At 53.1% G+C, this 23880-nt stretch overlaps 1 protein-coding gene across 4 annotated transcripts; it reads right to left on the bottom strand.

Moving 5' to 3' along the window:
- Window positions 1–10712: 10712 nt before the first annotated feature.
- On the bottom strand, window positions 10713–23849 carry MRPL21 (mitochondrial ribosomal protein L21). 4 transcript variants are annotated; one of them, XM_081531773.1, is made up of 8 exons: window positions 23726–23849; window positions 19778–19848; window positions 17743–17828; window positions 16965–17128; window positions 15040–15092; window positions 14589–14692; window positions 13419–13491; window positions 10713–12344 (listed from the first exon to the last, which is right to left on the bottom strand). In XM_081531773.1, exons 3-7 carry the CDS (start codon window positions 17765–17767, stop codon window positions 13427–13429), a joined length of 411 nt encoding a protein of 136 aa, XP_081387899.1. In that variant the 5' UTR covers window positions 17768–17828; window positions 19778–19848; window positions 23726–23849; the 3' UTR covers window positions 10713–12344; window positions 13419–13426. The 4 variants fall into 4 exon arrangements, with proteins under 4 accessions (XP_081387899.1, XP_081387897.1, XP_081387898.1 ...); XM_081531771.1 differs by having other exon boundaries at window positions 19791–19848; XM_081531772.1 differs by lacking the exon at window positions 10713–12344 and having other exon boundaries at window positions 13376–13491.
- Between the last annotated feature and the right edge of the window lie 31 nt (window positions 23850–23880).

The following is a 23880-nucleotide window of genomic DNA, read 5'->3' as shown; positions in this document are numbered from 1 at the left end:
TGAATTCCAGAAATTTTTATTTAAGAAGGCAATTTCTTTTTGTAAAGAATCTCACTGTCCCATCTAGGAAGCAGGGGACTAGAAACTCTCATCAATGGAGAAGGTAAAACTTAAACCTGCAGAGCAAGCCTCGCTAAACAACCCTTGATTTTCATTCTTTCAGAAGTCACCTTGTTGGAATTTGTTTTCACTGATCCAAAAGCGCAAATACTCTTTTCTTTGGTTTTAAGCTTAGATAGTATTTAAGGTCAAGTTCTAACCACCCCAATGCGTTCCTCATCACTGATGCTCCCTTGTGTCCATAAGAGATGCCCAGGCTAATAAACTTCTTTTTGCTTTTTGCTTCTTGTTATGTTTCTGGCCACATTGCATGGCACATGGGATCTTAGTTCCCTGACCAAGGATCGAACCCCTGTAGTGGTAGCACGGAGTCCTAGCCACTGAACCACGAGGGAAGTCCCTGCCTTTTTCTTATTAACCTGCCTTTGGTCCATCTCACTTATAAGGCCCCAGCAGGAGAACTTAAGATGGGTAGAGGAAAGCATTTTTTCCTCCCCTGCCAGGACAAACCTCCCCAGCTAGGCTTGGGACCTAGGCCACCTGGCCTCAAGTCCAGGTGCCTCTGCTAGAGCCCACACTAGAAGTGTGGCCTTGGCTCGGTTTCCTAACTTCTCCTAGCTTCAATTTCCTTATTTGTATTGATAATTAGAGGATAATAAAAGCCTGCCTTGTAAGATTATTACATGGGAGAATTACATGGGTGTGATGGTTAATTTTATCTGTCAACTTGACCAGGCTGAGGGATGCTGGTGAAACATTATTTCTAGGTGTGCCTGTGAGGGTGTTTCCAGGAGAGATTAGTGTTTGAATCACAGAGTGAGTAAAGAAGGTGGCCTAATTCCCATCAATGAGGCAGCATCATCCACTCTATAAAGGGCCTGAATTGAACAAAAAGGCAAAGGAAGGGCAAATCTGCTCTCTGCTTGAGCGGGAACACCCATTCTCTGTCCTTGGACTTCAGTGCTCCTGGTTTTTACTTTTGGATTTGGACTTATATCATTGGCTCCCCTGATTCTTGGGGCTTCCCGAGTGGCTCAGACAGTAAAGAATCTGCCTGCAATGCAGGAGAACAGGGTTCAATCCCTGGGTTGGAAAGACGCTCTGGAGAAGGAAATGGCAACCCACTCCAGTATTCTTGCCTGGAAAATCCCAAGGATAGAGGAGCCTGGTGGGGTACAGTCCATGGGGTCGCAAAGAGTCAGACATGACTGAGCGACTAATGTCCCTGGTTCCCATGCCTTAAGGTTTGGACTACAATTATACTCTTCTGGGTCGCCAGCTTGCAAGACAGCCTCCATAATAGCATGATCCAGTCTCTCATAATAAATCTCTTCCTCTATATCTATATATATCCTATTGGTCTATTTCTCTGAATAGCCCTAATACAGTGGGGTTATTTTGGGGATTTTATTGTTAACCTAAAGCGATAAAATAGCCAGGTATTTATTTATTTATTTATTTTACTAGCAAACAGGTTTATTCAAGAGCAGCAAAGAATTGCAATACAGTCACCGGACTATGGCAAACCACATACAAGTCCAGACCAGAGGAGAGGAAAGTCTTTTATAGAAGAGAGAGGGCGTTGGGAAGAACTGTTGTGAACAAAAAGCCCATTGGAGGAAACTGACTGGGGGCTGGAAGTGTAGTGTCTTTTCATTGGCTGAGTATTGACAGTCTCTCATTGGCTGAGCTGTTGCCAGGCAAGGAGAAAATCTTTGTTCCTCGGTCTAGAGGTAGTAAGCAGTGTCACTTCTGCCCAGAATCTGAATTGGGGTCAAGTGGTGAGAGCTCCCCCTTGCGGCCTCCTGAATCCATGTTTAATGAGGTTCCCCTTTATTAATTTTCCCAATGTGAAAGCGCATGCAAAGTGCCTGGCACAGCACCTGGCCTATAGCAGGCACTGGATGGAAGGTAGTGATGCAGTGGGCTTCGCTTGGCTTGAGGCAGAGTCAGACACTTTGCAGAGGAGGAGAGAAGGGCAGGGGGATGTAGAACTCCTCCCACACCTGCTGTGGGCCACTAGGCAGTCCACCTACAAACTGACCTCCCAGCAACCTCACCTGCCAGGTCCTCTCCACTTCTCAGAGGTGGAAACTGAGGCTCAAGACCCATAGCCATAGTAGTCAGTATAGGCTGGGATTCAAAATGGCCTGGGTGAGTCCAGGCTCGGGGTGAAATCTGGGTCACAGAAATGCAGTTTTGGACTTCCCTGGTGGTCCAGCAGTTAAGACTCCACCATTCCACTGCAGGTCCATGGGTTCAATCCCTGATTGGGGAGTAAGATCCCACATGCCACCAGGCGTGGCGGGTGTGTGTGTAGGGGGCGGACACGTGCGGTTTCATGTTCACAGTTAGGTATTTGTTTAATGGGTTTCCCTGGTGGTTCAGCCATAAAGAATCCGCCTGCCAATGCAGGAGACGTGGGTTCGATCCCCTGGAGTAGGAAATGTTAACCCACTCCAGTATTCTTGCCTGGGAAATTCCATGGACAGAGGGGCCTGGCGGGCTACAGTTCATGGGGTTGCAAAGAGTTAGACACGACTGAAGTGACTGAGCACGCACATACACAGTATCTGTGCAACAAGTGAGTAATTTAATAAGGAAACTGTTTCCCTGCATTCTGTGAGCTTTGCCAGTGAACTGTGGACTCTGAGAACATGAGAAACTCCCGTTTATTGCTGTTGGTCAGAAGCACAGAAGCCCTGCACCAGTCATGGGCTCTGAAGTGCGGCTGTCTCGTGGGACTGGGTCTGGGGTTCCCCCAGGCTGGTGGACCCCCAGCTGGTGTCCTGAGTCTGAGGACTGCTTGGTGTGGTGGGAGTTCCGCACTCGGTGACCAGGCGTGCGGTCCTGAGCGCACAGCAATGTGAGGGTGTGGCGGAGCAGAGAATCAGAGAGGCGTTGCTTCCACTCACAGGCCTTTTACATTTTTCCTTTGTGCATTTGGTCATTTCCTTTCTACCTTGGTGTTGTGTTCTCAGAGGCATAGAATTTCCCTTTTTTTTTTTGCCTCACTGGGTGGCTTGTGGGATCTTATTTCCCCACCCAGGGATCAAACCCGTGCCTCTGCAGTGGAAGCCCGGAGTCCTAACTGCTGGACTGCCAGGAAAAGTCCCAAGTTTCACTTTTAATGTTGATTCCTTGCTCTTTCTTTGGAGAAGGACATGGCAACCCACTCCAGTGTTCTTGCCTGGAGAATTCCATGGACAGAGGAGCCTGGCAGGCTATAGTTCAATGGGGTCGCAAGAGTTGGATACGACTTAGTGACTAAATCATCATCACCTTATTCTTTAAAAGGAAAAAGTTTGCCTTTCACCTCTTCAAATGTTCAGACTTACTATTTAAAAATAAAAAGTTGATTTGTTTTTAATATAAGTAAAGATATATGTATATATATATATATAAGAAATTTAAAAATACCTGAAATATCATCACATAGAGCTCAGTACTGCTAACACTTGGTGTACACGTTTTGCTGTGTGTGTGAACACGTGTGTGTGTGCATCTGCACCTACACGTGCACACTGTACATGATGCTCTGTAACTTGGCGTCTCATCCAGTCCCCTATTAGGAAATCTGTCTATGTTGATAAATTGGGTGCTAAATTGGGTTCCCCCAGAATCAGACCCTGAGACGGGGGTTTGGGTGAATGTCGTTTCTTTGGGGGATGACCCCTGATGATCCGGGACATATGGATGGGGGATGGGAAAAGCGAGATGAGGGAGGAAAGGGAAGCAAAACCACAGGTATCGGCGGGCAGGTCACCAGTCTGGGCAACTGTGACCAGTCCCTGTGGGAACCTCTGGGAGACACAGGAGGCATGCCTCATGCTGCTCACTCGAAGGGATGTTCCAATATTGATTCTCCAACTTGACAGCTGTGTGTGTAGCCAGGGGTGGGGCATGGGGGGGGGTGCTGACTGCACAGCACAGCCAGCTGCCTGCCTGGGGGGCTTCAGTAGGACCTGTGTTCATGTCCTGAATGGTGAGTTCTGGGGGCAATGAAGACATTGTCTACAGTCACAGGAACTATGCTTTTACCAGTTGCATACTATTCCAGTGTTAAAAAGCAGAGACATCACTTTGCTGACAAAGGTCCGTATAGTCAAAGCTATGGTTTTTCCAGCAGTCATGTACAGATGTGAGAACTGGACCAAAGAAGGATGAGCATGAAGAACTGATGGTTTTGAACTGTGGTGTTGAAGACTCTTGAGAGTCCTTGAACTGCTAGGAGATCCAACCAGTCAATCCTAAAGGAAATCAATCCTGACTAGTCATTGGAAGGAGTGCTGCTAAAGCTGAAGCTCCAGTACTTTGGCCACCTGATTCGAAGAGCCAACTCATTGGAAAAGACCCTGATCCTGGGAAAGATTGAAGGCGGGAGGAGAAGCGGGCGGCAGATGGTTCGCTAGCATCACTGACTCAATGGACATGCTAGCATCACTGACTCAATGGACATGAGTTTGAGCAAATTCCAGGAGATGGTGAAGGACAGGGAAGCCTGGTGTGCTGCAGTCCATGGGGTTGCAAAAAGTTGGACAGGACTTAGCGACTGAACAACAACAACTACAACATACTACTCCAGTGTGTGGCTAAGCTGGAATTTATTTATTTTTTAAGATTTTTTTTTTTTTTATGTGAATCATTTGTGAACAATATTGCTTCTGTTTTGTGTTTTGGTTTTTTGGCCACAAGGCATGTGGGACCTTAGGTCCCTGACCATGGATTGACCCTGACTCCTCTGCTCTAGAAGGCAAAGTCTTACCCACTGGACCACCAGGGAAGTCCCTGGAACTTACTCAATGAGTCTCCGTTGATGGGTGTACAGATGGCGAGCTGTCCATCCTATATTGGGACGCAGGTGCGTAACCGCTCACTGGTGTGATCACCTCCTTGGATCTGTCCCCTGTGGGTTGCTTCTGCCTTCAGGGACCTCTCTGCCTGGTGTCACCTGATGGGTCCAGCAGGCTCTTTGGCTCTCTTGTCTGCTCTCAAAAATTCATTGCACATACATAGAATTTTTGTGTCCCTTTGAACAAGACCCTCTGAGTTCTAGCCAGAGAATAAGTGGGAAATTAGAATGTTAAGATGGATTTGTTTTTTCCTCCTCTTCTTTTTATTCCACCCTGTGGTGCAGGATCTTAGTTCCCTGACCAGGGATCAAACCTGTGCCCCTGCAGTAGAAGCTCGGATTCCTAACTGCTGGGTCAGGGGGGAGTCCCAAGATGCCTGTTCTTTGTGCTCACGTTTAGTTGCTCAGTCGTGTCCAACTCTTTGTGACCCCCTGGACTATAGCCCACCAGGCTCCTCTGTCCATTGGATTTCCCAGGCAAGAATACTGGAGTGGGTTGCCATTTCCTTCTCCAGGCCATCTTCCTGACACAGGGATCAAATCCATGTCTCCTACTTGGTAGGCAGACTCCCCCCCCCCGCCCCACTTGAGCCACCAGGTTTTTTTCGAGTTTCATTAATTCTCTCACACAGGCAACACTTGCCCCTGGCAAAAATTCCAAAGATACTAAAGGGCAGATGCTAAGTCACTTCAGACACTAGGACTCTTTGCAACCTGCCATGGGATTCTCCAGGCAAGAATACTGGAGTTGGTTGCCATGCCCTCCTCCAGGGGACCTTCCCAACCCAGGGATTGAAGCTGAATGTCCTTTGCCACCAGGGAAGCCCAAGAGTTCCTGAGAAGACCAGAGAGGACATTTTCATCTCAAAAACATAGGCAAGTTCTTCCGAGATGACTTAGTTTCCCCTTTGTTTAATGTTTACAAGCCTTTGAAGATAAACAGGGAAGGCCTTGGGAGTGGTAGAAGGATTTCGGGAGCCACCTTTCTGGTCCTGTAAAGACTACATTTGTAAAACAGGGACGGTTTTGTTGTTTAAAAATAACCCCCCCACCCACCCAAACAAATTAAAAAAAAAGGGTAGATCAGTTCAGTTCAGTCGCTCAGTCCTGTCTGACTCTTTGCATCCCCATGGACTGCAGCTCGCTAGGCTTCCCTGTCCATCACCAACTCCCGGAGTTTACTCAAACTCATGTCCATTGAGTTGGTGATGCCATCCAACCAACTCATCCTCTGTTTTCCCCTTTTCCTCCCGCCTTCAATCTTTCCCAGCATCAGGGTCTTTTCCAGTTAGCTGGCTCTTCGCATCAGGTGGTCAAAGTATTGGAGCTTCAGCTTCAGCATCAGTCCTTTCAATGACTATTCAGGCTTAATTTCCTTTAGGTTTGACTGGTTTGATCTCCTTGCTGTCCCCAGGGTGACCTCATCTTATCTAAAGTGTTAGTCACTCAGTCATGTCTGCTTTTTGTGACTCTTTGGACTGTAGCCCATGAGGCTCCTCTGTCCATGGGATTCTCCAGGCAAGAACACTGGAGTGGGTTGCCATGCCCTCCTCCAGAAGATCTTCCCGACCCAGGGACTGAACCTTCATCTCTTGCATCTCCTGCAGTGGCAGGCGGGTTCTTTACCATTAGCACCACCTGGGAAGCTAATCCCATCTGCAAACGGCCTGCCTCCAAACGAACCTCATTCTTTTTTCTTTTTAATATTTATTTATTTCTTTGGCTGCACCAGGTCTTCGTTGCAGCTTGGGGGATGTTTAGTTGTGGCATGAGAAATCTAGTTCCCTGAGCAGGGATGGAACCTGGTCCTCTTGCATTGGGATCTGAGTCTTAGCTGTTGGATCCCCAGGAAAGGCCCAAAGTCACGTTCTGAAGTTAGGATTTCAACGTATACATTTTGGGAGGATACAGTCCAGCCCGTCATGGCCACCCATCATCCTTTTAGCCAGGTTGTCTGATTGGGCTACCTTGTCCACGCCCGCCCTGGTGACGGGTGAGGCTTCCTCCCAGGTATGGGCTGTGGCGGGTGAGCCTCGATGCCCCTAGACTGGAATTCCCCGAGGAATTGGCATGCCACTTCCCCTTGAGGAGCCAGAGGCCTTGGACGTGGCTCTCGGGTGATTGGAGGACGCTTGGGCCCTGACGCCCTGGCATAGGGGGCAATGCCCCAGGGCACTGGCTATGGTCTAAGAACCTCACAAATCTTTTGTCTTCTCACCTGCAAGGCCGTGAGCAGAGTTCAGAAGACCCAGCAGAGAGGCCAGCCCACCTGCCCACAGCTCTTGGTTCCAGAACGTGAACAGAGAGGCCAGATATCCTTCCATCCCTGTCTGTACACACCCAGGCCTGGATGACCAGCAGGCATACACTGCAAGTCCTCCACGTGGCCAGGCCCAGCTTCACCAGGAGCTGGGAGCCGCTGGGTCCCACCCAGCTGGACACCTCTCTGGGCTGTGTGCGGGGAGGCAGGCCCCAAGCTGTGCCTCGTCTGGCACGAGACTCAGCATTTTATTCAGATGCTCCCTAAACAGATGTCTGCATGTCACTGTACATTTGCCTAAAAGCCCATATTTACTGTTTCCACAAAGAGATTTTGGCCCTGATGGAATTGGTGCTCCTTGCAGTGACTGCCAGGGAAGCCCGGAGATTCCCTTCTGTAAGTCCAGTTTTGGGATGCCCCTCTGTGGCTGTCTCTTAAAACTCTCTTCCTCTCTGCAGTGGCTGTCAGATGGACAGTTCCGAGGACACTTGAGCTTTGTCCCGCCTCTGGAGCTTGGGAAGCTTTGCATCTTTTATTTCTTGGGTGGTGTCATGTCTGTGTCACGAAGGCTTCCTGGTCCTCCACTGGGGGTGCTCCCTCCTGGTCAGCCTCTGTCCCGGCTTCCTGCTTCTCCTGGTCTTGAAAGTGAAAGTGAAGTCGCTCAGTCGTGTCCGACTCTTTGCGACCCCATGGGCTGTAGCCTATCACGCTCCTCCATCCATGGGATTTTCCAGGCAAGAGTACTGGAGTGGGTTGCCATTTCCTTCTCCAGAGAATCTTCCCGACCCAGGGATCGAACCTGGGTCTCCTGCATTGTAGACAGACGCTTTACCATCTGAGCCACTAGGGAAGTCCAATAAGTCTGCTGGTCTTAGCGATCCCAAAATTACCTTGTCTGTTCTGTGCCAACCACTTATGCAGTTGATGCCAGGGTCCCCAGCACAGGCCCTGGGGGTCCACAGGAGGACTCTAGTATGTGGGGGTTGGGGGGCTGGCGGAAAACAATACCTCCTCACATCCCACCTGTTCCGGGATCCTGATATAAGTTAGAGGTGTCGCCCAACCTGCAGTAGGTTTTCTGCGAGCGGGAACTAGAACCTCCTTGTGCGGAGCCCTGGAGGGAGGGGCTGATTTGCTGTGGTGTGTGGCAGAGTCCATGCTGGCAAATAACACTGGCCTTTCTGTGGTGCAGCCAGCATTGAGACCTGCCATCTGTCCTCTGTGGTTGACTTGCTTCGTGTGTAAAATGGTGAGAAATGATGGTGCCCACGCTGCAGGGCTGTTGGAGGCGTAGATGAATCAGCACCCATGCCTGGTCCAGCACCCAGAGCAGCTCAGCAAACATCACCATCGTCAGGGTCTGGCCTGCGGGTCCCCCAGTGCCGGGCACAAGTCTCCTTGGGGCAGGGGCGGCGCCTCCCCCCACCTTTCGAATTTCCGCTTTGGCCTGCTGGCTGCAGGCAGGCCCCACGCCAGGTAATTCCACCTGAGAATGAGCCTTTGTGAGGTGCTCTTTGTCCCTCTGCAATTGTTCCAGGACAAACTGATAACGGCTCTGCCAGCCCCGGGCGCTCTCAGAGCCCGGGGTAGGGCAGGACGGATGTCGTAACTCTGTTCTGCACACGGAGGCCTGGGAGCGTGGCCTGGGCTCTGGGGCATGATTGGTCTCTGGGAGGAGGGAGGGAAGAGGACCAGATGGCACCTCTGTCTTCCCCCATCGCTGCTGCCGTGCCTCCCAGGAAGTGGGTCAAAGGGCACCCAGCGGCCGGGTGTGCCACCCTTATCTCAGAGAGCTGGGCCCTGCGGGTTTGCGTTCTGACTCAAGAGGAAGTGGCCCCAGGAATCTGAGGTCCCCCAGGGTCCTGACTGCTGGGCTTCTCGCTTTCAGGAACCAGAGCAGTACGTCCCCCGCCCCGCCCCGCCGAGCCCCCCACCTGGCACTGCGATATAATTTACAACTTTTTGTTTTTTAAAAAATTTTTGAGAGAGCTCAACCTGGTGCTCGGTGACAACCTAGAGAGGCGAGATGGGATGGGGGATGGGGGATGGAGGAGACGTTGAAGGAGGAGGGAACACACACATCCTTCTGGCTAATTCATGCGGTTGTGGCAGAAACCAACACAACAATGTAAAGCAATGATCCTCCAATTAAAAAACCATTTTTTTTTTTGCTTCATTGTGAGGCACGAAGAATCTTAGTTTCTCCACCAGGGATCGAACCTGTGCCCTCTGCAGTGGAAGCACAGAATTCCAACCACTGGGCCACGCAGCAATTCCCAGCCATTTACATCTTTAATGTTCGTCAGCTCTGTCTGACGGTAGACCCGCCAGACGCCAAGAGCTCCAACTCTTCCATCAAACCACTGGGCCTGCGGCCTCCCCGACACCACTGGGTGGGCTCCCCCCAGCCCCCTCTTCCCCCAGCCCCCATGCCACCCTTCGTACCGCCCGGAGCCCAGCCTGGGACCCTGCAGACAGACGGAGCCACTTCAATGCCTCCCTGTCAGCAGCCGCGTGGAATCAGGGGTTCTGATGGAGACATTCCTGCATTTACCTCCATCCTCGTCTCGAGTCAGGTGTGGGAGTGGATGCTGGGTGTCCGTTAGTGAATAAAACAGATACCCACCCCCCACCCAAAGCCGGCAGTCTGGGAGGGATGGGGAGAACCTGGGACGGAGCCAGACCTGTGCTGACAGCAGGTAGACGGGGGGCAGGGACAGTGACCGGGAGGGACCTGCTGAAACAGCCCATCTGAGCCAGCGAGGCACTGCAGTAGCAGCCGGGCCCGCTGGTCAGGGGCGGGGTGAGAGTCTGGTCAGAGCTCTCGTGCCTGGTCCCTCAGCTTCCTGCACTCCCTTTACCCCCTTTTCATGCCCTCCTTACGCTCTCACCCCCACTATCTCGTGGGGCCTGCTGGGAGGTTCTGAGGGGACAGTGGCCTCAGCCACACCTGGCCGTCAGAGGGTGAGCCCCATGGGCTTGTGGGCGAACTGCAGCAGAGGATGGAGGGGCAGTCTTGGAGGGGCAGGCGGGCAAGGTCAAGGTGGTGCTGGCAGGTGGGCGGCTGGGTTAATGGCGGGGAGGGGGTAGCGAGGCAAGCCGGTGCTCGGAGGCCAGGGTGGAGCCCCTACTGCTGAAGGAAGGGAAGTGAAGATGCCAGTTGCTCAGACTCTCTGTGACCCCGTGGACTGTAACCCACCAGGCTCCTCTGTCCATGGGATTCTCCAGGCAAGAGTCCTGGAGCCGTAGCCTCCCCTGCTGCTGACTGAACAGCAAAGTGTTCTCGTCAGAAAGGGAACAGAGACACTGTCCTGAGGCAGTAAGGGTGGTGCGGCCGGAGCCTCCTGCCAGCCTCAGGTGACCCAAGGCCGCAGTGTCCAGTCACCGCTAAGAGAGTTAATAATTAGTCATCAAAGTCACAGGGATCCAATTTTTGTTCCTTTTTTTTTTTTCAGTCAAGTGACGTGACTCATTAACTTAATGAGGTTTTTTTTTTCCTATTTTGAAAGAATTGTGGTGAAATATATACATAACACACAATTTACCAACTTAACTACTTTTAACTGACAATTCATCACCATTAATGACATTCACAACGTTGTGCAACCATGAAACTATCTACTTCCGGACTTTCTTATGACCTCAGACAGAAACTCGGTGTTCTGGAAGCAATAATCCTATATTCCCCTCTCGCCCAGGCCCTGGTGACCTCAAATCTACTTTCTGTCTCTGAATCTGCCTATTCTGGGTATTTCATGTAAGTTGTTGTTGCTAAGTCATGTCTGACTCTTTGTGACCCCATGGACTGCAGTATGTCAGGCTTCCCTGTCCTGCACTCTCTCCTGGAGTTTGCTCCAATTCATGTCCATCAAGTCAGTGATGCCATCCAACCATCTCATCCTCGTCGTCCCCTTCTCCTGCCTTCCATCTTTCCCAGCATCAGGGTCTTTCCCAAGGAGTCAGTTCTTCACATCAGGTGGCCAAAGTATTGGAGCTTCAGCATCAGTCCTTCCAATGAATTTTCAGGACTGATTTCCTTTAGGAGTGACTGGTTTGATTTCCTTGCAGTCCAAGGGACTCTCAAGAGTCTTTTCCAGCACCACAATTTAAAGTATGTATTCTTCGGCACTCAGCCTTCTTTATGGTCCAGTTCTCACATCTGTATGTGACTGGAAAAACAGCTTTGACTCTACAGACCTTTGTTGGCACAGGGATGTCCAAGTAGAATCATACAATGTTTGTCCTTTTGTGTCTGGCTTCGTTCCCTCAGCACAGTGTTCTCAAAGTCATCTGTCCTGTCATGTCTATCAGAACCCCATTCCTTGTTTTTGGCCGTGCTGTGTGGCTTGTGGGATCTTAGGTCCCTGACCAGGGATCAAACCCATGCTCCCTGCAGTGGAAGCTCAGAGTCCTAACCACTGGACCACCAGGGAAGCCCCACCATTCGTTTTTATTGCTGAGTAATATTCCATTGTTAGAACTAACATTGCATTGGAGAAGGCAATGGCACCCCACTCCAGTATTCTTGCCTGGAAAATCCCATGGACAGAGGACCCTGGTAGGCTACAGTCCATGGGGTCGTGAAGAGTTGGACATGACTGAGCGACTTCACTTCACTAATATTCCATTGTAAGTACAGGCTACCTTTGTTTGTCCATCTCTGGACGGACGTGAGTCTCTGGCTTTTGTGAACGATGCCTAGCCTGGCTTTTAAAAGGAGTCCACTTTCGCCAGCGCATCGCCGGAGTCAGCACCCTATAAGCACAGCACCAGCCCCGCAGAGCACAGCGCCTCCGCCTTGTTCTAGATCACAAACGCTGAGTACTGGGCGGGCAGCTACTGTCGGCCAGAGTCCTCCACAGGAGAGGGCGTCAGGCTGGCCCCGGGATCCAGAGCCGTGACTCTCAGAGAAGTCCGCAAGAGTTATGAGCTATGGTGTGTGGCACGTCATCCCAGGTCCCGAGGCGGCGGGGTCAGAGGGGCAGCTCTGCACGCTGAGCTGGACCTCGCCCCTCCAGGACTGCAGCCTGTAACCGAAGGCCGGAATCCGGGATCTCCACAAGCAGAACCGCTGCCCCCTGCTGTACAGGGAGGGCACTGCAGCAGGGGCAGCGCGGTGTCCCCCAGGGCCGGACCAGGGGGCATCCCCCAGCGCCCGAGGGTGACCGGTACCTGAAGGGGGTCAGGGAGGAGGGGGAGGTCTCCTGAGGACAGGCCTCAGCCTTTCTCGGCCCCCCACCCCTCGTCACAAGGACGACCCCCCACGGACTTGCAAAGTAATCTTGCAGAATCAAGTATTAACTATGTTTGATAGCCTTTTTGTGCTGCTTGAAAAGTCCTAACTTTTCTCTTGGAGGAAAGCCCAGCCTCTGTGAAGGACACAGAACCAGGGGTCTGGACTGTCTGGGAGCACCCCCCCGCACCAAGTCCTTCTATCTGCCCTCCAGCCCTGGCCACTCTGGTTCGGGACCCCTCCCTTTGCACAAGGGTGAGGTGCCTGCCTGACCAACCGGCCTGGGCAGCCCCCACCCTCCCGGGATCCTGAAAGGCTGCTGTCAAGACCAAGGCTGGAACTGCCCTGGCCACTCTGCTCCGTCCTTCACGTCCAGTTCCCAGAATGCGCTGTGCTGCTGCCCTGGGGCTCCAGGCGCACCGCCCGCCCAGGCAGCCCGCTGAGCCATGCCGCCACCAGCACCGCGATCCTCCTTCCCTGCTGGACCCAGCGGGGCCGAAGGACGAGGGCAGGGGCTCAGTGCCCAGACCTCTGGTTTGAACCCAGCTACTCGGACACGACTGAAGCGACTTAGCAGCAGCAGAAGCAGCAGCAATAATTGGATTGCCCAGGAGATGGCACTTTGTTCATCTTGCGCAGAAGCGGAATCCGGATCGTGTTTCTCACGGTCAGCGCCGGGGCCTAGCTGTGCCACCCGTAACGCCCCTGTGGCCCCGCAATGCCGGGGGTGGGGGTGGGGGGTGGGGTGGCGGCCGGTAGCGCCAGCCTCTCTTTACACAAGCGTCTGGGCTCCAGCCCCAGGAGGGCCGTGCTTGTGATTCTTCCTGAATTCCTGGCTTCCCAGGCTCCGGGAGGCTGGTGCTTACTAAGAATAAAAGCTCTCAGTCAGGGCGCTCAGTCTAGAACCACCCACAACAGGATTCAGCTTTTCATAACAGAGTTTTCTACAGCAAAACATAGAAACCTGCTCTCCTCAGAAAACAGATTTATTTTTATATTTCTATAAATATCACCTGGACGATCAACACAGACGGGGAGCAATCTCGATGGTGTTTATCCGGAGGATGGTCTGCGGGTTCACGAAGACTGACAGAGAGAAAAGGGCCGGGGCGTCAGCGCAGACCCCGAGGCTGTGAACGAGCTGTGAGACCAGCCACCGCCCACTCAGCCCATGGGGGTTGGACTCAGCCAGGTCCCACGTGGCGTGTCCCTGGGGCGCGCAGACCGCCCGTCTCACCACTGACTCCCCGAGCCCCGTCAGACGTGGCAAGGGCTGTGACACCCCGGGAGCCCTTGCCACGGCTCTGGCCTCGCCCCTCCTCGTGCCTGGAGACCCCCGCACGGCATGGCGGGGGCAGGGGCGCATCTGGTGACCCGAGGCTCCCGGAGGAGAGCTTTCCTAATGATCTGACTCTAGGAAAGCTGAAGCTACACCTCCAGTGCATTTTGCCACCCATGACCGAGGACTGGACCAATGTACATCTGTGGGGGGGGGGGCTCCTGAGGATTCCAGCACCCAAGGATGCTCAAGCCCCTCACACTAGATGATGGAGTTTCTGCGTGTAACCTACACACTCCCTCCTGTACATGCTAAACCATCTCCAGATCACGTGTATGGCCTAATACTCTGTAAACGCCCATGTGAACAGGTGGAGATACAAAGGAAATTCTATGTAAGCTATTGTGATTCTGCCGGTCCCACTCCTCTTATAGAAATGTGCCATTGTGCATGCACATGTGTACACGTGTGGATGTGTCTGTGTGCCCGGCAGCATAAGGCTGAGCTCCGCCCATCTCTGGGCTGTATGGGGCGTCTCACCCTCACACGGTCTAAGATCGTCCCCCTGGGTGGAGGTGGGCACTCCCTGCACTCTGGGCAACATCTACTGACAGGGCATCCTCTGCCTGCTTGTCCATTTCCCGGGGGGATGCTGGATGTGCTGCAGGGGTCTCAGCAGCCGCTGATGCTCCTGGCCGCACCTCCCACGGCCACGCCCTCCACAGGTCAGCGGCCTCTTCCCACCCCCGGTCAGAGCCAGGGCAGGGCCGTGCACGCCCGCTGGTCTCCAGATGCCACAACCCCGACAGCGCCAGCAGAGGGCAGGTGCCCGTCTGACCCGCCCAGGGCAGGACTCGGGGCAAACCCAGAGGACGGGAGCGCAGCTCCGCTTTCCCCAACTTACTCCTCTTCCTTTTGTAGTTTTTCCTTTTCTGAAATCTCATGTTGACTCTTGGCCACGATTCCGTCTTTTCGATGACCGTGGCTTCTACTCGAACCAGGTCCTTTCTAGAAGACAGGAGAATGAACGGGGATGCACCTTCTTATTTTTCCATTTTCCTGGTACTTTACATGTGAGAAGTTCTAAAATAAAACTTCCTTCTCTGCTGGTTATCAATGTCCCCCTCCTCCACCCGCAGACACTACACAGTGAGGGACAGGGTCGTCTAAAAGGGCCAAGGGCAGTGCCCCCTGAAAGGGCAGTGAGGCAGTAACAGGCCAGAGACGTGGTCTGGACGCTCTGCACGCAGGGCACTAAGCGCCCACGAACCGCAGTGTCAGCGTGCCGAGCTTGCTGCTGACCAGGTGTGACGGAGCCCCCGCCCGCCCCTGCCTGGCCCTTGGGTGCACGTTACCTGAGCAGGGGTCTGCCAAGGAGCGTGAAGTCGTCGGCCCCGACCAGGAGGACCTGGAACCAAGCAGGCGTGTCACCAACACATAACACAACCACAGAACAGAGTTGCCGGGACGGGCGAGACGGAGCCAGGCACGGGGGGTGAGATGGAGCCAGGCTCGGGCGGGGAGACGGAGCCAGGCTGGGTGGGGGGAGACGGAGCCAGGCTGGGGGGGGAGACGGAGCCAGGCTGGGGGGGGGAGATGGAGCCAGGCTCGGGGGCGAGACGGAGCCAGGCTCAGGGGGAAGACAGAGCCAGGCTTGGGGGGGAGACGGGGCCAGGCTCGGGGGGGGGAGACGGGGCCAGGCTCGGGGGCGAGACGGAGCCAGGCTCAGGGGGAAGACAGAGCCAGGCTTGGGGGGGAGACGGGGCCAGGCTCGGAGGGGGGAGACGGGGCCAGGCTCGGGGGCGAGACGGAGCCAGGCTCAGGGGGAAGACAGAGCCAGGCTTGGGGGGGAGACGGGGCCAGGCTCGGGGGGGAGACGGGCTCGCCGAATCCCTAGGGACACAGGCCCATCTGACTGGCACGGAGGGGACGTGGGACCTGGTGGCACATCCGGTCAGCACATCATCATCTCCTCCGGAAACGGACTTAAACCTTCTCACTGAAGTACATACATACAGGGAAAAATGCACAAACCAGACAGTGGGGGCCTTTCAGCAGTTGACAGTCCTGCAGATTCTGTGAAGATTTAGGTTCAAGGGCGTTCGTTCTTTCAATGACTGCAAAACCCCACGCCCCCAGGCAGCAGGAGGGAAGCTGTGCCACCAGGGGAGGCCTCAGGTGGAGAGAGCCCTGCGACCTGAGTGCAGGGGGGTCTTATCAGATGCTGGGAGACTGCCTGGAGTTTTACAGATCTGAAGAAAATTCGATCGTATTAAACCTCAATGTCGAAAGACAAAGCCTATCTTGTAACAACGTCCATGGACCATGTATGTTAGGCAACGACAAAGAACCTCGTTTTACTCACTCTCAGCCTGACACGGTCTCTCCTGCTGGGTTTCCTATATTGTGAAAATCATCTTTACTGGGTGGGGCTTCCTACGTTTTTGTTAGTGTGAAATGTTTCAAAATAATGTCTTTTAAGAGACCCTTACAAATACACTTCTGAAGTGTCTGATTTTAGGCGTGAGAAGTAAACACGCTCTTGTCCATGAGCTCGTGATGGAGCCCTGGGGGCCCCCATGGAGAAGGCGCTGTGCTGGCCGCTAGTGTTCCCACGGGACCCTCATTCAGCGCTGAGTCTGGCCGCAGGCTGCAGGAGGACCACCTGAGAAAGGGGAGCGTAATGCTGCCCTGGGTGTAAATACACCAAGAAGCCATGATCACAAAGGAGGAGTTTTAACTGATAAAGAAAACCATTTGTCATGTTACATCATGTCAAGTTAACTATGTCCTAGAAACAGGATCCGGTGCAGAGACCTCATAGTTCACCTACAGTAGAACAGGCAAAAACCAAGCAGGCCCCTGAACACAACAAACAGAATCCTAAGTGGAAGCAGTTGCACAGGGCTAAGAACGGGACAGACCATGGAGCGGTTCAGGAGGCCAGAATATGAACGGCGTCCGGGGAGACGGCTCGAAACCAGTGCTCACTATTTTGGACAGCAGCTGCCGCCACACCTCACGCCAGGGGAGTGTGTGAGACAGAGACCCACAGACACACACTCCTCCTTGGGGAAACGTGCTGAGCGTCTCCCCGTCAGGAGGGACCCTGCCGGGTCAGGGCCGCTCTTGCGGGCAGCCCACCCCACACCCTCAGGCCTCCCTGCACCTGCCCAGCCAGCCTGCCCCATCCCAGGAAGGGCGCCAGCCTTCTCCACCAGAGCCGACCCTGGGGAGCAGGGACCGAGTTCCAGATACACGGAGAAACTCAGGGCCTCACCTTCTCCAGCCGAATCCGCTCTCCGCAGGCAATGTCTAAGTTGTTCTCAATTAGAATCAGGTCTTCAGAGGTGACCTTCCACTGGTGGCTGGCAAAGTGCACCACGGCGAAGAGCCTGCCGTACTGGCCCCCGGCGATGAGCTCGTTCACCTTCTCCACGACCTCTGTGGGGAGAAGGGCAGTCAGGGTCACAGCTCTGCCCCTGCCCGGGTGCCTGGCACCCCCACAGCCGCGCGACCCTGAGCATCCGAGGACTGGCGTGTGCCGGGGGCTCCTCCCTGCTCTCCCACCACCGCCTTCAACCATATCTAAAACCAGGAAGAGTCCACGCATTGCTATGGATTTCCAGGTTTTAGAAACCGAGGACCCTCACTGCCTCCCAGCGCTGGGTGTGGCGGGCACGGTGCCCTCCTCCCGAAACCCGGCCAGCCTCTCAGCACCCGTGCCGGGGCCGCTTCCACCGATGAGTGTGCTCCTTGTTCTCTTTCCCTGAACATCCACGTTTCTACCAACAGCGGGGAGACTGGGCTGGGCCCAGCCCTGCCACCAAACGTGTCAGCTACCTGCAACTCAGCTGGTGCCCCGGGAGGGTTTGCTAAATGAGTGAGCGTTTTGAATTCTAGTGTTAAGTGAATTTACACTTAAGGATGCATTCCTACCATGCTGCATCCTGTGAACCGGACTGCCCACATCGTGCCCGTCTTGGGCACCTAGAAACGTGACGCCCTTGTTCCGTGGCTGGGAGGGCACCCCACACCCTCGCTTCTGCCCCTCTTACCGGCGTGGTGTCTGGCCTCCTCCATGGGGTCTGGCAGAACAACTTCTGGCCAAGGTGGTGAACTCAGTGAGGTTTTAGGAACATATCTGTAAAAATATGTTTTTGCATGCAGGTCATACACACGTGAAAAGATGGTTCCAAACTTGTGAGCTATGGCTGTGCTCAGCACACCAGAAAAGACAAGGATCCAGCACATCTCTGACGCCCTAGTGGCTGGCAGGGCAGCAGCCCCCACAGTCATGGGGGAGCAAAACCTGCCCCCCAAATGTCTCTCAGGCGTGTGGATTACTTCAAGCTGAAAACAATCAAGGCCCAAGACTCCAGAAGAAACTCTGGCGGGAGGCAGGCAGGCAGGCAGGCCTGGGTCTGTACGCAGCTGCCTGGAGATGGCGGGCCTGTCCTGAGACAGCTTCCCCAGAAAGGATGCGGGAACACGTGGGCCCAGAGGACAGAGGCTGCTCCGTGTCCCACAGTCCCTGCAGGCCCAGCAAACATTTATCCACCGAACACTTGCTTTTCCACCTCCACGTGAACTGCCTTCTCCCCCACCTTGAAGTCCCAGACCCCTACCCTCAACATCCTCTCTGTCTTTAGCTGAAGGAGCCGTTTCAGCAGAGGGCTTCAGTCGTTCTGGCAAATGACTCATTTCTCCCAGGTCTCTCCCGTGTGTACAGGTTATTAAACTTGGGTCTAATTTTCTCCTGTTAACCTGTCTCACATCAAATGAACTCTTCAACCAGCCAGAAGACCCTGGAAAACTGGGGAAACTGCTGCTTCCAGCACAGGCCCAGGGCCCTCAGCACTGTCACAGCAGGTGTGCTGAACACAGACGTCCCTGTTGGGAGTCAACTGGCCCCCAAGTTAGGTTGTGTTTTAAAGCCGTGCATCATGTCCAAGGCTCAGGACCCCAGGTGGCCCAGCAGCAGCCAGCCAGGACGAGGGACAAAGCTGCAAGGGAGCCGGGGCAGCAGTGACCTCTCAGAGCAGCGCTGAGGGAAATCTGCTGGGTTCATGAAAGCAGCCACTTAGGGTTTCCGCCTCCAGCCTCATCTGGGGAGCCCACTGCTCCTTCAGGGAAACACCAGGCCCCGGGTCCCGCGCTGCTGAGACTCCCGCTGCAGGAGTGCAGGCAGCTGTACTGAGAGCTTCCTAGTGCCAGGCGCTCGCTGAAGCTCTTTTTTAAGGAATTTCTTTATTGAGGTGGAGTTGACTTACAACATTGTTAGTTTCTGCTGTAGTTCTGCTGTACAGCAAAGTGACTCAGTTATACATGCCTATACACATATTTTTTTCCTGATCATCTATCACAGGATACTGAATATGGTTCCCTGTGCCATATAGCAGGACCTCGCAGTTTACCCATGCTGTATATCATACAGAGGGACCTCGCTGCTTACCTGTGCTGTATGTAACAGTTTGTACCTGCTAATCCAATCTCCCAATCCATCCCTCCTTCAGTCCTCCCCCCTTGGCAACCACAAGTCCTTCTAATAAGCTCTCTGGATGTAGCAATTCACTTGGCTCTCACGAAAACCCACTGCGATGCAGACTGATATCACTTCCATTTCTCGAAGAGGAACCAGAGCCCGAGGCCAACCCTGCTCAGGGGCCCGGGCTGGAAGGGCCGGTACGGGGCCCTGTATGTTCCTACTCAAGCGTGACTTTGTTAGATTTACCTTTTTTAGTTTAAATTTTTATGTTGTTGTTTTTTTTTAAATCTAAAAATACAGTTTTAACACTAAATATGCTCTTTCAAATTACATCAGGTCCTCCAGAGAGTCTGTCCTGTGATTCAACCTTCCCGGTTAGAAATTCCCAATTAGGAGTTAAAAGTTTTTCCTTAAGAAAGACACAGCTATGCAAGGCCCAGAACACCATTCTCTTTGGATTCTTGAGGTTCTGTCTGTATTTCTACATGTTAAGGGTCTGAGTAACATACTGTCAAAAAAGTTAAAACTTGTATATTCTTAAAAACCTGAATGTTCCAAGTTTTGACTTTAGAAGAAAGGAAAGGAAGAGAGTCAGCAAAACCCACATTTTGATATTACCCTTGTGGAAATGAAGCGCTCTGTGAACTGAACCTCCGAGAAGCGGACCGCAGGGAAGCTGAGGGAACAAGAGAGACACACGTGGTTACTAGGACGAAACCCACAGGGCCCCTCATGATGCTCAATGCACGAGTGCTGCTACTGTGACTGGCACCCGATTCAAACCGTATCACGACGCATCTACAGAAAAATCTAGAAAGAAAACTAAAAGACCATCACTCATAGTTACTGGTTGTTACCATAAGCGTCAAGATGTGTTCATCACACCATCGAAAAGGGCCTGAAACCGAATCACCTACCTGCTAACTCATTCCGTGACCCCAAGTGCCCACCAAGTTGAGGCCCTGTTCGGCACCCAAGTCTGGCAGCAGGCTCCAGGACACCTCCTGGGGTTCTCACCCCCGTGTCCTGCTCCCCCTCTCCAAGGGAGCGGCTTTCAGTGACAAAGAGCATGTGGCAGGAAGGACAGACAGCACCTCCGAGAGGAGGTAATCAGAGCAGCAGCCGGCCTGGCGTCCCCTCTGCGGCAGGACCGCTATGTTGTGAGCAGCCCCTGGAGGGGCCTCCTGCCACCCATCCAGGGAGGCCCCTGGGATTCAACCTTCCCAGTTCAGGTCAGTGGCTCAGTCATGTCTGACTCTTTACAACCCCATGGACTGCAGCATGCCAGGCTTCCTTGTCCGGGGAAGCCAGGAAGCAGCTTCTGCCAGCCCTGCTGACTCTAACCTGAAACAGCCTGACTTGAATCTAACGAGACGGGGAGCCAGCTCAGCCCAGCTCAGCTGTGCCTGCATCCTGACCCTCACTGACAGTGTGACATAGTATACGTTACTTATCTTAAGCTGCTGGGTTTGGGTAACTCAGGACACAGCATCTGATAATAATACACCTAGGGACAAAGGCACCCACAGCCTGCTGAGAAGGGCCCAGAAACAAAATGCCCCATGCTTAGGTGCAAGAAGCAGAGGACAGATTTCTCAATAACTACTGTTGGTTTTATTTTTTTCAACTGAGCTATAATTTATATGCCATAGAGTTCACTCTTTTAAAACTCACTCATTAGCAGCTGTTCCCAATTCCCAGTCTCCTGAGTTGGCTTCTCTTCCCCTCCACCATTTTGGTGTGCTTGCAGTCTAAACCTGGGTCTTTGTGTTTAGTGCTCAGTCGTGTCTGACTCTTTGTGGCCCCATGGACTGCAGCCCGCCAGGCTCCTCTGTCCATGGGCTTCTCCAGGTAAGAGTACTGGAGTGGGCTGTCATAAAACCCAGGTCTTGCCTCTTATTTATTTATGGTCTTTCCTCTGGGATTGCATCCGCCTGAATGGATTTCAGCGTCACCTGCACACTGGTGACTCCCAAGTGGACACCTGCGGCCTGGACTCAGACACGACGGGCACCCGCCTGCCTGCTGACATCACCTGGTCGTCACCTGTCTCAGAACCTAACACCTGCTCCTGATCTGCCCCGCGCCTGCTTCTCCCACGCCCCTCCACATCTCACACGATGGCGACTTCATCCTTCCAGTTGCTCAGGCCAAAAACCTCATTTACGACTTTTCCCTCACACCCCTCAGCCACCAACCTGTCAGCAAATCCCCTGCCTCTCTTTGAGACATCCAGGCTCTGACCACTTCAATCACCCAAGCTGCCTGGCTTGTTACTGATACCCTGCTCTCACCCTTGCCTCTCTCTCAGCACAGCAGCTAGAGGGATCCTGTTAAAACTGTGGGCAGGGGACTTCCCTGGTGGTCAAGTGGCTAAGACTTCACGCTTCCACTGCAGGGGGCACAGGTTCGATCCCTGGTCAGGGAACTAAGATACTACATACCATGCGATGTGGCCCCAAATCCCCCCAAAACCAGAAAAACAAAGTATGAGGACAGATCAGGTTACTACTTAGAGGAACCCTCCAAGAGTGCCCCATTTCATTCAGAGAAAAGGCCGAAGTCTTCACAGTGGCCAGCAGGGCAGCGGGCAGTGTGACCCCGTCTCTCTGAGTCTTGCCTCATAAGCGTCCCCTTGTTCCCTGCACATCTGCCACTCAGGCCTCCTGGCTATTCCTGGAGGATGTCAAGTACAAGGGCCTATGCCTTGACTGCTCTTCCTCGGGAAAACCCCGACCCCAGGAGCCCCACCCCCCACCAGGCTAATCCACTATTTCCTCTGGGTCTCCACTCAAACACTATCTCACTAGAGAAGGCTTCCCCAACCACCCTATTTAAAATTGAACACTTTCTTCCCAACTCGTGCTTTATTTTTCTCCATAAGACTTACCAGCTTTGAACCTGCTATGTAATTTGCTTCTTCTTAAGCTTCGAACATACTGTGTAATTTGCTTCTTTGTAAAATTGCTCATCTCTCTGCAAACCCCTCCCCCCATCAGAATGTGAGCTCCGTAAAAACAGGGGTGTATGATTATAACTGACATATTTGCAATCCTGGACCAGAGTTTGACTTGTAATGGATGCCCAATAAATGGTGAACGAATGAATGAAATCTCTTCTAAGCCATTAAATGAAGCCCCTGTGGAACACCCCAAGGTTGGGAACTCATGATTGGCCACTCTTGAAAGCCAGGTGGCTCAGTAGTAAAGAATCTGCCTGTCAGTGCAGGAGATGCAGGAGACTCGGGTTCGATCCCTGGGTTGGGAAGATCTCCCGGAGGAGGAAATGGCAACCCACTACAGTATTCTTGCCCGAAAACCCCCACAGAGAAGCCTGGCGGGCTATCGTCCATGGGGTCGCAAAGAGTTGGATACAACTGAGCGACTGAGCCCACCCGAGGGCCATCTCACTGGTGAAAGCTCAGCACCTTTCTGCATCTGATCTGCTTCCCTGTAGTTCCTGCCTATGGCCTTGGCTTAGCTCCGACCCCACCGGGAACAAATGTGCGCCCTCCTCTCCCCCAGGACCACCTTTCAGTCCCTGAGAACTGTGATGTGTCCATCCCGTTTCCCTCAGTCACTCTTCAAGATCCTGCCTGTTCCCCATTTTGGTCACCCTCTCTTTACTCAGCTCACTTTATCTGCGCTTCTCTCTGAAAACGGGGGGCGGGGAATTGAGCACAGCATTCTAGAGGTAGCTTTATGTTGGTAGAACAAAGTAAGTCCATCGCTTCTATAAAAACTTTCCCGCCTGCTTAAAACCAAGTTTTATGGAAAATGACAAGCACACAAAAGTCAAGAGAATAGGGAGTCCTCCTGTATCTCTTCTTAGACGCAACAGTCATCAACTCACAGCCAAGCCTGACTCATTCACAATGCCTCTGCTCCAGCTCCAACTGTATTTTAAAGCAATTGTCAGTGTACTTCTATGAAAGATAAAGCATCTTAGAAACAAACAAACATAACCACAACATCATTATCACACCTAAAAAGGGAAAACTTCTTTACATACATAAAGATTCCTTCACACAAATATACGCTCCAACCACTCTGAAGGGAGGTTTACAGTGTTTTTGGCCAACAAGACCTTGCTGAGCTTCATGACAACCCAGTGCCTAAAATACAGGTGTAGCTTTTGCTGGGCTGACTACCACTGGGCAAGGACATTCACCACCGTTTTCCAGATGAGGACAAGGAAGCTTAAAGAGTGGCTTGCAGCCCGGGGAGTGATGTTGAAAGCACAGGCTTTGGAGCCGGACCAAGCTATCTGATTCAGTCCTCTCCCACTTCCCTGCTGTGTGTCCAAGGGCAAATTACCTGACCATTCTGAGCCTCAGTTTGCTCCCCAACTTCAATGGAGGCTATATGGAAGTTGGAGAGCTATCATCAGTATCTAAGCTATTAACTAAAGGAACCAGGGTCTGAACTCAGGGTTTCCACGACCGATAATCACCGCATCAAAAAAAGCGATTAACACCGGTCGAACGCAGACACACGTGGCACGGCGCCCCGTGTGCCCAGCTTCCTCCGTTCACCCCGCGGGGAGGGCCTCACCGGCTCCGAGTCCCGACGCTCTCAGGACTCTGCGGCTGCATGCAGACGCCAGCCGCCCGAAGGTGACCGGCAGGGACCAGGCCGCCACGGCCGCCGCCATCTTCCCGCAGCCTCCGCCGAGAGCGGAAGCGGAAGTGGTGCGAGCCTGGTGTGTC

This window comes from Giraffa tippelskirchi, chromosome 10, assembly GCF_054371585.1.
Source record: "Giraffa tippelskirchi isolate mGirTip1 chromosome 10, T2T-mGirTip1v1.2.pri, whole genome shotgun sequence".
NCBI classification, from domain to species: Eukaryota; Metazoa; Chordata; class Mammalia; order Artiodactyla; family Giraffidae; genus Giraffa; species Giraffa tippelskirchi.
Note: the sequence above shows the minus strand (reverse complement) of the source record. Positions and strands in the feature narration are given on the sequence as shown.